At 46.7% G+C, this 13,166-nt stretch overlaps 1 protein-coding gene across 1 annotated transcript; it reads right to left on the bottom strand.

Moving 5' to 3' along the window:
- Positions 1-4,656: 4,656 nt before the first annotated feature.
- Positions 4,657-5,963, bottom strand: LOC148210356 (uncharacterized). The gene is made up of 2 exons (XM_088126297.1): positions 5,807-5,963; positions 4,657-5,753 (listed from the first exon to the last, which is right to left on the bottom strand). Exons 1-2 carry the CDS (start codon positions 5,961-5,963, stop codon positions 4,657-4,659), a joined length of 1,254 nt encoding a protein of 417 aa, XP_087982423.1.
- Between the last annotated feature and the right edge of the window lie 7,203 nt (positions 5,964-13,166).

The following is a 13,166-nucleotide window of genomic DNA, read 5'->3' as shown; positions in this document are numbered from 1 at the left end:
TAATTATGAGACATGACTCAAAAATCACTTCAAGATCTGTCCAAATCTACATGTACATGGATAGTCAAGAAAAAGACTGCCAATCTAATGTGTTGTGGAGGATTCAAAAGCCAAATCCCAAAAGGAGACCAAGGAAATCAAAACATAAAGTGAACATGCCACGAGGGTGGATTTGGAAATACTTTTGGAGAGAAAAGTTTTTCAAAGGAGATTTCAAAGGAATGTTGAACGCTAGACTAATATCCTCACAAGACTTCAAAGTTGCTTTACAAGGTGAGAATGTCATGATCTTTCCTATGAAGCTATTAATTTAATTCTTTTCATTGTAGGTGATAAGTAGGATTCGAGGACGAATCCTTTTCAAGAGGGAGGGGATGATATGCTTCAAGCAACGCATATCATGCCATGAGGGCCAACCGATGAAGAAGGGGATCTCCACTTCAACATGTGGATTATCAAGCTTCATGAGGAAGGAGAACAAGTGAAGAAAGAAACATCAGGGGAACATGAAAACACAAAACATGAGATCTCTAACTTTTAGGGGTTTTTTGGAGTTTGATCATTAAATTAGTGTTTTTGTGTAATTAAAATTGTAACCTTCTTTTGGATTTAATGTAAAATTTATGTAATAGCTCTTAGATCCAACTTTAGGATTACGTAACTTAGTTAAGTCCATTTGTAACTATTTTAGTCTAGGTTTAGTTAAAGTCTTTTTTTCCTTTTATTTCAGGGAATTTCAAGATGCCTATAAATAGGCTTCTTCTTGTACATTTGAGAGGGTGGATTATTGATGAATGAAAATAGCCATTGAGCTTTCTCTTTGCTCCCAAAACCGTGAGCATTGGTGCTTCTTGATCTAGTTGCACAAAACCTTTGAAACATGCAAGTTTAGGTTGGTCATCAAACTTGTGGAGTGTTTCACTTTGAATCTAGAACAAGTTCTCTTCATCCAAAGCCTTGACCTTCAAGGTAAGTCCCTTCTTCTTCCTCTTGGGTGATTCTTTGTGTGTGTACTAGGTGTTGTTGTGTGTGTTTAAGAGGTGTTTGTTCTTACAAGGGTTGCTTAAGCCACTTGTGGTAGGGTTGAGTACATCAGAACCGGTGTTCGGCGAGCACTCGAGTACTTGCAACGTTCGGAATTCTTTCGATCTGAGACGTCTGTTTCTTGACACATGTGCGATTGAGATTAAACTTCGGGTTGCTATAAATACCCCCAAGGTTCCGTTTTCTCTTTTTACGTTATATGAAATCTTGGAGTCCGACCTGATCAGATCAGAATTCATGCTTTAGGTCAGTCTCGCTCTTTTGATTTTGTTTCTCTTACTTTCTCCTTTTAATTTTTGAGTTATGTCGATGTCTCCTAGCTCCTCCCCCCTAGTAGTTCATCTAGTGACGTAGCTCAGAGTTCGGACTTTTCGCCTAAGAAAGCCGATTCCGTAGAGGAGTTCGCCAGTAGGTTAGATTCCAAACTCGAAGAGGGAGAGATAGAAAACTTGAGGTTCTCTGATGATGATGGGGATGACAGTGATACGTCCACCTAGGGCCAAGGTTTAGAATATCCTTCCCAAATGCCCGAGAACTACCTCGGCCCCTTTCGTAGAAGATACTGTATTCCGGATGACATCGCTCTTAGGCTTCCCATGGAAGAGGAGAAAGCTGACAATCCTCCAGATGGGTGTGTAGCCCTTTACTTGAAAATGTTCCAGTATGGGTTCCGCCTTCCCGTCCATCCTTTAGTGCAGGAGTTTTTATTCCAAACTGGATTAGCTCCTACGCAAATGGCCCCCAACGGATTGGGAGTTGTTTTTTATCTTGCTGTATTGTTATGGCTTAGATGTAGAGAAGTGGACGACGTGGACCTCCTTGGAGTTAACGAACTTTTGGTTTGCTTCGAAGTTAAGCGAATTTCTAGAAAGCCGGGGAGGTACTATCTGTGCGCTAGGAAGGGTTCAAGAGGCATTCTGAAAGGACCGACCTCTATAAAGAAGTGGGTTGGGTAGTGGTTCTTCGCCTCCAGAGCGTGGCTGGCCAAGAACGAGTCAAACCTGCCCTTCCACAACGTCTTCTGTAGTTTCGGGAACTTAGGTAAAGGGTTGAGTCTTTCATTGCTTTCGTTTTTTTCTTCATGGTCTAATCTATATCTTTGTCACGTTTAGTCGTTATTCGGCCGATTCCTCAACTCTCCGAGCTGACCTTTAATGCCTTGAAGTTCTTCAAAGGCAAATTCTGGAGTGGCAAACAGATCAGCACCCTTATAACAGACAAGATTCTCCTTGCTTCCAGGCTGCTCGATTACAACCCTCTTCTGCTCCTGCCTGAAGCTCAGAGGCTGAACTCCGAGCTAGGTTGGTAACGCTTGGACGTTATCTTGGGTGCTTTATGCTTTTTCATGACTCGCGCTCATCATCATTTTTTTTATCTATTTCTCATTGCAGCTATGGTGTGCGGCTTTTCTCAAGACGTGAAATGCAAGCGTTCGCGGGCTAAATAAGCTGCCAAGAGCATAGAGGCACCCAGCCCTATGGTAGCCGACCTTCCTGCCGAGGTCGAGGTGGTCGAGGCTAGCCACGCAGCTGCTTCACCTCTAGGGGTAGCTGCGGCTGGAACCTCACAAGATGAGGAGATCCTCGAGGTCTCAGTCCTTTCGGGGACTTAGTGGACGATCCTGAAGCCAAGATGGATGGCACCTCTGACCTTGAGATGAGGTTTAAGATCGAACCATCCAGTGCTGGTGTGAGGGAAAGAGCCATGGAAATTTTGGGCTCTTGCTTCAACCGCTGTTGGAGGAGAGCTTCTAAATTTGTCAGTGCTCTGGGATCAGCCATTCATTGTCTGTTGGACCACACTGCCGAGGTACGACCTTGCCTCCTCTTTCTTTTTAAGTTTTTGAGTCCTTACCCCACACGCTAACTCTTTATCCTTTTCTGCCCGCCCTTGTAGGCTCATGCTGCAGCTTGTCAGACGACACTCTTGGTGAAGGCCGAGCTGGAGGGGCGCGACCTTCTTACCATGAAGGAGCGAGAGACTTCTTCAGTTGCATTGGAGGCTGCTACAGCTCTGGAGGGGGAGCTTAAGGAAGCCCGAGCAAAGGCCCAACTGTTGAGGTCCACCTCTGAGGTTGATAAGGCCGAGCTTAGGAGCATCAAAGCTGAGGCCGTCCGTCACCTGGATAACCTTCGGGGTGCGCATGTCATGGCAAAGTGCCTCGAGAAGGAGAAGTTTGCGCTGAGGAAGGAAAATGACGAGCTCGAGCGCCTCCGAGAAGACTTGGAAGGCAAACTCTAGAGCTGTCACTCCGGGATGGCGGAATAGAAGGCCAAGCTTGAGCTTGCAGAGTCCAAGTTCAGCAATGGGGTTCTCTTGGAGGAAACCTTCTGTCAGCACCCTGACTTTGACGGGTTTGCCAAGGACTTCAGTGATGCGGGCTTCAAGTTTCTGATGAAGAGGGTCAAGGAGGCAGCTCCCGAGCTCGACCTCGAGCCTATCAAGCTTCGGTATGCTGAGAAGTGGGCTTCGGGTCCAAATGGAACCTCTGGCCCTCAGCACCATGTCGATCAATGCTTGAAGGAGCTTGATTCTGATGCGAGCTCGACGAGGAAGAGGACGAGGACCCTTCTTCCCAAGACGCTAACGAGGCTCTTCCTTCTGCTGCCGGTGTAAACTCCTCCCAAGAAGTTGGGGTGATAGACTCCCAGGAGGTTGACATACTTAGGTCCCAGGGAGAGCTCGGCTCGCACCTCAGAAGCAGTTGACTACTCCTCCTATCTTTTACAGCTCTTCTTGTGTTTGCTTTTACATTATCTTTCATTTTTGTACTTGGTCGCGAGGCCTATCACCTCGGCCAACACTTCACTTTGCTAATACCATACTCTATTTTGAATCGATTTTTGATTGTGCCATTCACTTTGTGCTTGCGAGTCTTTTGAGGTTCAGATAAATTCTTAATAACGAAAATTCAGAGTCTCAATGAATCATCTTAGTTCGTCTCTTACCTCGAACTCGTAAGTTTCTTTTAGAGGCTTTGAATCTTTCTTAGTCTTAATTCTCACCTCTAGCCCCCATTTAATTTCACATCGAAATTGGACCTTTAGGAGACATGAAATTAAATAACACAGAGTCCTTAATTGGGATTAGCCCTTGAAAATTTTTACAAGTCCAGCTCATTCTTTGGACCATTTTAACATTTTAAGGGTAATATCTCTTCAAATGTTCTCCATTCCATGGATGCGACAGTAATTTTCCTTCGAGATCGACAAGCATGTATCTTCCAGGTCGGACAATGCCTTTGACTTCGAATGACCCCTCCCAATTCGGCTCCAACACCTCGACGTGCTTCTACACCTTGCGAAGGACTAGATGTCTGATCTGGAAACTCAGAGGTCGGACTCTTGAGTTATAGTGCCTTGCCACTCGATTTTGGTACTCGGCCAAGCGTAGCCGGGCTGCTTCCCTTTTCTCATCGATGAGGTCAAGGTTCAAGAGTAGCTCCTCTTCATTCCTAACATGTTCGTAGTACTTGACCCTTTCGGTTGGTATCCCGATTTCGACGGGCACTACGACCTCGGAGCTAAAGGCCATAGCGAATGGGGTTTCGCCAGTTGACTTCCGAGGTGTAGTTCGGTAGGACCAGAGTACCTCAGGTAGCTCCTCCGCCCATCATTCTTTTTTTGCATCCAACCGTAGCTTAAGGCCCCGCTTGATGATTTTGTTGATCGCCTCTACTTGTCCGTTGGCCTTGGGATGGGTTGGGGACGAGAAGAGGTGACTAATTCCGAGTTTGCGGCAAAAGTCTTTGAACTTGGCGTTGTCAAATTGTTTGCCATTGTCTGTCACAATAGCGTTAGGTATGCCGAAGCGGCAGACAATGTTTGTCCAGACGAAGGCCGTGATTCTGGCTTCCATGATTGTCGAGAGGGTATCAGCCTCGGCCCATTTTGTGAAATAATCTACGGCGACAACGACGTACTTCGTCTGCCCCTTGCCTAATGGGAAAGGGCCAATTAGGTCCATTCCCCATTGTGCAAAGGGCCATGAGGCTGAGATCGGAGTCAGCAGCTCTGGAGGCTGATGGATGGCATTTGCGAAGCGTTGACAATTGTCACATGCCTTCACAAACTCCTTCGCGTCCAGGTCAACCATGGGCCAGTAGTAACCTTGGCGAATGACTTCGGACGATAAGGACCTGGCTCCTGAGTGATTGGCACAAACTCCTTCGTGTATTTCTCTGAGGACATAGTTTCCATCATCTTTGGAGATGCACTTAAAGAGGGGTAAAGAAAACATGCGCCGGTACATTGCTCCATCTCGGAGTAGGTACCGAGCTGCTTTCCTCGTTATTTTTTTGGCTTCCCCCGGGTCTACTGGGACATTACCTTCTAGGAAGCTCCTGATTGGATCCATCCATGACGGAGGCTGGGAGTTAATCTCCATCACATCTGGTTCTAAGATAGACAGATTGTCCAAAATTTCCATCGGGACCGACCTCGCCAGATCGGTATCATATACTGATGCTAACTTGGCCAAGACATCTACATTGGAGTTCTGTGACCTCGGAATCTGACTAATTTCATAGGCTTGGAAATAGGCGAGGTGCGACCTGACCTTTCCCAGATATTTTTCCATCCGAGAGTCTTTTATTTGATATTCTTCCTTGATCTGATTCGCTATCAACTGTGAATCACTGAAACTTAGAAGGTAGGTGGCCCCAGACCTCTTGCCATGGGCAATCCGGCCAACAGGCTTTCGTACTCGACCTGATTGTTTGAAGTATAAAAGTTGAAGCACAGGGCGTACTAAAAACGCATACCATTCGGGGCAAGGAGAAGCACACCTGCTCCGCATCCTTTCTCATTTGAAGATCCATCTACGTACACCGTCCAAGGCTGGTCGGGTGCGGAGGCTTGAGCTGGTGGAGGGGTGAGCTCGGCTATGAAGTCCGCCACGACTTGTCCTTTCACAGCCATTCGACGCTCGAACTGGATGTCGGATGTTGTACTCACTTAGCTCCACCGCCCATTTTATCAATCGTCCAAACGTTTCAGGCTTGTGGAAAACCTGCTTCAATGGCAAGTTGGTGAGCACGGTCACCGTATGGGCTTGGAATTACGGCCTTAGTCTTCGTGCCGAGGTGACCAAGGCGAGAGCAAGCTTCTCCATTTGGGATACCTTGTCTCGGCCTCGGTCATGGCTTTGCTCGTGTAATAGATAGGACTCTGTTGTACTCCTTGTAACGCCCCGAGTCCCTCAGGTTAGTTAGTCTCGAATCGGGAGATTTTTTTTTTCATTTAAATTTCAAAGTGAATGTTAATTGAATTTATCGATATTTATCGAGCTCTAACAATCCAATTAAATTAATATTAACCGAGCTTCGTATGTTGGGTCTTGTGTTGAGGGAATGGACTCCTTCTTCTTTGGGCTTGGATGATTGGGCTTTCTTTGAGGGAAAATTGTTTTAAATCAAAACAAAAGGGAAACCCTAACACTTTCTTCTTTTTTTTTCCTCCCTTTGTTTCTTCCCCATCCCTAGCCGACAGCCCCCCCCCCCCAAGCTTCTTCTCCTTCTTCTTGGAGCTTTCCAGCCGGCGGCCTTCTTCTCCGGCGAAGCGGCACAACAGCAGCAGCTTCACCACGCCGGCGTCCTCCTGCAGCAGCTCGCGGCGGCACACGACGCACGGACTTTCTCCACGGCGGCGACGCGTTCCGGACGCCCGACGATCTGCTGCTCCTCCTCCGACGATGTGCGCAACACCCGGCGGGCCTTCTCCAAGGCGGCGACGCGTTCCGAGCAGAACCGGACAGCGGCGGCAACAGCCCAGGTTCGACGTCGTTCCTCCGGTGACCCCGCGCCCAGATCTGTAACGCCCAGCAAGTTTCTTGACGTTTTCTTTCCTCGGTTTGGTGTTATCCAGCCCCTCCGGCAACGTTAGACAATTACCCACACATAACCGAAACTTGATTCTTGATACCCACTCCTTACGGCATTGGGTCGGCATTGAACCACCTTCAATCAGACCCAAATCTATGTTACCCATCAGTTTTTGACATCGGTCCAGCAAGCCTAAGGCCATTCGAAGTCGAATTTTGGAGCTAGAACATCCCCGACGTCGACCCACTTCTAACCCAAGAGGTTTTGGTGTGAGTTAGTAGGTAACAACCCACCTAAATTTGGGTTCAATATTATTTAAATGTTTCCAATTGGCTACTAACCTCGAATCGTACTTTTTCCTTGTAGGAAGTGTTTGACAAGCTTAGGAGCTTTAGGACTTTTGGTAGTAAGTAGCACGGCGGCGGGTGCGTGCGTTGGTGTATGTTATTTGGTTGCCGATGTACTGTCTATGATGCTTAATATTGGTTCTGATACGTGGTTGTGCAGTGTTACTCTTGTTTATGTAGTCTTGTATGCCTGGTTACTGTTGAATGTCCGTCGGTGTTAATAGTGTGAATTTTGCATTGTTGAACTGCTGAGATCTATTTTAGAATGACGTATGATTGTAGTGAATGTTCGTTAAAGTGAATTTATTTTGGAAATGTACGTTGTCTGAATTCATATGAAGTGTTTGGCGTGTCTCATGAGTTTTTATTATATCTAGCAGTGTTTATTGAATATGGACGTTGGATATTAAGTGTTTGGATGAATTGTGTTGGGCTCCAATCGTTTGAAATTTGTTGACTATGCTTCGTTATGACTAAACTCACTGTGGCGCTGTTGTTAAGTTTTGGTATGTTGTGAAAGCATGTTTGGTTTATTGTTTTGCTATTAGAATAATGTTTATGTTGTGGAAGCATGCTGAAATGTGTTGGGGAGTTGTGATATGCATTGAAATCATACTAGTGGTGGTGTTGTTGATGGGCGTTGTGGTGGTTGGTGTTATTAGGGAAGTAGTACTGAAATCCTGGTTGGAGGCTAGAAATGATTTGTGGAGTTATGAAAGTTACGAAGTGAATGGGTGAGTGTCAGGGCCTCGGGTATAAATGGTCGAGGGCTGATACGTCACTAATTGGGTATCGAGGCCTCGGGTATAAATGGTCGGGGGTCGATACGCCAATATTGGATAAAGATGAGCGTCGAGGCCTCGGGTATAAATGGTCGGGGGTCGATGCGAGGAGTCTTTCGAAAGGAGAACTATTGGGGCCTTGGGTATAAATGGTCAAGGGCCAATAGATGGTAAGACATCGAGGCCTCGAGTATAAATGGTCGAGGGTCGATGCACTAGTGTCGGGGCTCTGGGTATAAATGGTCAGAGGCCGACACTACCAAAAGAATGGTTTCGAAGAGCTCGAATAACTGAGGCGAACATAGTTGTAGTTGAGGTATTAGAGAGCCAGGCGGACGGTAATGCTTTTATCTGATTGTGGTTAGCTTCAGGTCTTTTAGTGTATGTTTATGGATGAATGTATAAAGTATTGGTAAAGCATGTCTATGGTTGTTCGCATACTGTAATGATAGAGCACGACGATATATGTTCTCTTTATGGTTATGAGCATGATGTTTGTGTGTGTTTGGTGAGGGCTACTTACGGAGTATATTTTATGTACTCACCCCCCCCCCTCTGCAATGATTGTTTCAGGTGAAGGACTCGTGGGTGACCATGGTGATGGGACGAAGGAGACCTGACGAGCGAGGACCATAGACTACTTAGTTTTTCCTATTTAGTTTAAATTCATTGGTTAGGGCCTTATGTTGTGGCCAATAAACGGTTTATTTGCATTTGAATAATTGAGAGATTCGTTTTTCTTGTTGTTAGTTTTGCTTCGGGTTAGGTGCCTATTTGAGTTTTATTCCATTTGTTTAGATTCATATAGATTGAATAATAAACTTGCCTCGTGAAATGTTTCACGAATGTTGCTGAATGTTATTCCAGGAGATTGATTTATCGTTAATTCGATGAGGATTGGAACTTGGTTTTTTTTATGAGTTTATGCGTATAAGAAGATGGCAGGATGTAGCCGGAGTTAAATTTGACTAGTTGGGTAGCGAATGTGACCTAGAGGTGTGCGGAAAATTCTGGGTCGTTACACTCCTTCTTGTTTGATCAGGGATGAGCTGACTGCATTGTCTGATACAACCAGATATAAATGAAGTTTGTCTCCTAGCATGGGCTTCGCGAGCAATGGCGCCGAGCAGAGGTAGCTTTTGAGTTCTTCAAAGGCTCTCTCACACTAAGCTGTCCACTCGAACAGTCATTTTCTTCTTAAAACTTTGAAGAAGGGGATGCACTTATCCGTAGATCTGGAGACGAACTGGTTAAGGGCAGCAATCCTCCCATTAAGGCTTTGCAGCTGCTTAAGCGTTCTCGGTGCCTGCATCTCGAGAACAGCCTTTATCTTCTCTGGGTTGGCCTCAATTCCACAGTTATTAACCATGAAACCTAGGAACTTGCTAGACGAGACTCCAAAGGCACACTTGGCAGGATTCAACTTCATCTGGTACTTTTGTAGTACCTCAAAGGTTTCGGTCAGGTCGGCCAGGTGCGACCTGGACTGCTTGCTTTTGACAAGCATGTCATCCACATAGACTTCCATATTACGTCCGATCTGGCTGGCAAACATCTTGTTCACCATTCTTTGGTAAGTCGCCCCTGTATTTTTTAAACCGAAGGGCATGACCTTGTAACAGTACAAACCTTGATCGATTATGAAAGAAGTGTGGGCTTGATCTGGCTCATGCATCTTTATTTGGTTGTACCCTGAGTAGGCATCCATAAATGTGAGCAGCTCATGCCCGGCCGTAGCGTCTACGAGCTGGTCAATCATTGGCAGTGGAAAACAATCTTTTGGACATGCCTTGTTAAGATTGGTGAAATCTACACACATTCTCCACTTTCTGTTAGATTTTTTAACTAAGACTACGTTAGAGAGCCACTCGGGATACAGAATTCCTTTTATGTATTCTGCTTTTAAAAGCTTGTTCACTTCTTCAACAATTACATCACTAATATCCCTATTTATAGGTCTTCTTTTCTACTTGACAGGTCGGAATGACGGGTCAATGTTGAGGCGGTGAACCATAATTTTTGGATTAATGCCCGACATGTCTTCATGAGACGACGCGAACACGCCTGAGTTCGCCCCAAGGAAAGAGATGAGCTTCTCCCTGTCCGCGGCCCCCAGCTTGGTGCCTATGCTCACCTGTTTCTCTGGGCTGAGCAAGGGGACAAGCTCCAACTCCTCAGTAGGTGCAGCTACCTCGCGTTGGATGGTCCTGAGCAGCTCGTCCTCGAAAGCTTGAGCTGCCGGACTTGGAAGTTTTTCCACTTCTTTCTGGGCGCAGACTGTTGATTCCCTTAGAGCTAAGGTATAGCACTCACAGGACGCTTTCTGCTCACTTCGGACTATGCCAACCCCATTTATTGTAGAGTTCTTCATGACTTGGTGCAAAGTCGATGGGATGGCACGTAGTGAATGGATAATAGGTCGTCTGAATATGGCGTTGTAGGCTGAACTACCATTTATCACCACGAACTCGGCCATTTGAGTGATTTAAGTTTCGCCTTGGCCGACAGTGATAGGAAGATCTGTGCAACCCTCCGGGGTGACAGGCTCACCTGCAAATCCCACTAAGGGGGTTGGGCTCCTTTTCAGCTGTGCCCTAGTCCATCCCAGTGCCAGGTACGTCGTGAGAGATAAGACGTTGGTAGAGGCGCCCCCATCCACCAAAACTCTTCTGACCTGGACATGGTCTATCAATAGTGAGATCACCAGGGCATCATTATGGGGCAAGTGTTCCCCTTCCAAGTCAAAGTCGGAGAAGGAGATTGGGCAGGTCGGCTTCTACTCTTGAATGGTGCAGACTTCTCGATGAGCCTCCCTAGCTAACTCATTCCTTTTGTTTCTAGGCTGACCCCCACTAGGGCCGCCAAAAATGGTATTGATGACCGCAGGTCGATCATCTTTCCGAGGTGGCGTCCTTGAACGCTTCCTCTCTTCTTTCTTCCCTACCGAGCCCGAACCCGACTTGCCAACATACTTTTTGAAGTAGCCATCTTGAATCAAGTCTTCAATCTGGCGCTTCAACTCCTAGCAACTCGAGGTGTCATGGCCGTGATCACGATGGAAACGACAGTACCTATCTTTGTTGTGCTTCTCTAGGTCTCCTCTAAGCTTATCAGGCCGCTTGAGGAGTTTCTCTAAACCGTTCTCCTCGATGTTGGTAAGAATCTCGGAGATCGGAATGGTGGTTGGGGTGTACCTCTCAAGGGTCCCCTCCGGTTGGAGTCCGAGTCGGATCTCCTGTAGTCAGATCAACCTTTGGAAGATAATCTCTTGTCTTTAGACTTAGAATCGGGCTTTCCTTTGTCTTGGCCACCTGGCTTTTTCTGGTCGGACCTCTTGTCTGTCCGGCCTAGCTTAGTTCTGAGCAGCTTCTGCCCGTCTATAATCTTCTTGGCCTTCTGTAAGACCTCAACCAAGGTTGATGGCGCTTCCTCGCCCAGTTTAACCGTCAAAGTTTCATCAGCCAGGCCAGTGAGGAAGTAACACATGGTCGAATCGTCAGAGCAATGCGCAACCTTGAGCTGCTCCTCCTAGAACCAGGTCACGTATTCCCTTAAAGTCTCGCCTTCTTTCTGTCTGATGGTAGCGAGATGAGTAGCTGTTTTCCTGTCGTAATGTCGAGAAGAGAATTGACTAATGAATTCTTTCCTTAACTGACTGTAGGTTGAGATCGATCTTGCTGGCAGCCTTCGGTACTACAGCCGAGCACTCCCTGTGAAGGCGATCTGAAAAGCTCGGCACTTGATGGCATCTGATGCCGCTTGGAAGTCCATGAGGCCTTCAAAGACCTTAACATAGTCCTTTGGGTCCTTAGACCCATTATAAGGCTTCATGGCTTGTGTTTTGAACTTTGGAGGAATAGGGGCCTCCAAGGCATCCGAGGTGAATGGCGACTCACCCATCTCGCCATTATCGAACGGGCTCTCCTTTTTCTCGCATTTAGCTTTCAATGCCTCGACCTGCTCATCAAACCTGTGTTTCATCAGGTCGAACTCTTCCCTTGTAATCACGACCTCCGGTGTCAAAGGCATGTACTTTGACTGAGCTTTGAGGTTGGAGTTTGAGTATCCTCAGGAGCAGGACGGAGAGACCCCGGGACCCCTTGAGGCCTTCCTCTTCTTGTTGACGAGGTGCTTCCTGAGATTGTGATCTCTCAGGCTATAGTCAATCCCTTCGTTATTGGCGATGAGCTCACGATCATCAAGGTGGAGAGGTGGATCTTGATCCTCCCCATCTTCAGGCATGTCGTCCCCGCTTGGGACTTTGGAGGAAGATCCTGTTTGGTTGGCCCGTGTCATCTCGGTATACATCTTCTCTATAGTACGCACTCGATTGCCCATGTCGTCCAACTCCCGTTGGAGGGTAGCCAGAACTTCAGGGTCTGCGACTGGGGCAGCCCTTCGAGAGGTCTTTTTTGAGGTCCCACCTCGACCTCGGTTGGTTTAGCAGGTCTGGGGTGGGTAGGAGGTAACTCCTGGTTCGCGTGGCGAGTAGATCTTTGTGGTAGATCTCCCTCCTATCCTGCTCAGACCTAGTCCTCGACGGTTTTGGCGTCGAGCTCAAGTTGAATACCATTGTTACCATTCAGATCTCTCCGTTCTGTCGTATTGGCAGAGTTTGCTGGCTACACCATTCTTGGATAAAATTTTAATTACTAGGACGACTTGAAATGTCCTTCCCCACAACGGCGCCAAATGTTTATGCAAGAATTTGCTCAACGGTTCTTGAGCTCGAACTTGGTCCTCGCCCGACTCAAAAGACGATGGGAAGACCTGCATAAGAGGGTAAAATCTCCGACGCTCAAGTCAGTAAGTAGCTCGGACTTAATATTAAGTTCGAGGAGAAATTCGATACTTGATGGTGAAATGAGGCCCTCTATTTATAGGTTTAGGTCTCGACAAGAGTCATGATAGGCGGTTACCTTGGTCGGTTTTGAGGTCGGGTTCGAGTAGATCGAACTCGGATATTTTCGATGTTGTAATGCAATCAGGAGTAATGAACTTCCCTCATCGGAAGGTTCCGAGGATGAGCTTTGCTGGAAGTTCCAAGGAGGAGCTTTGCTGGAAGTTCCGAGGAGGAGCTTTGCTAAACAGTTCTTCCAAACAATCTCTTTTGACAACGATCTCTGTCCTCCACGTGGCAATCAAATATTTTATCCCCAAACACAGTTGATC

This window comes from Momordica charantia (assembly GCF_013281855.1).
Source record: "Momordica charantia cultivar OHB3-1 chromosome 7 unlocalized genomic scaffold, Mcharantia_2.0 BLBB01000007.1, whole genome shotgun sequence".
Taxonomy (NCBI): Eukaryota; Viridiplantae; Streptophyta; class Magnoliopsida; order Cucurbitales; family Cucurbitaceae; genus Momordica; species Momordica charantia.
This window is presented reverse-complemented; position numbering and strand designations above follow the sequence as displayed.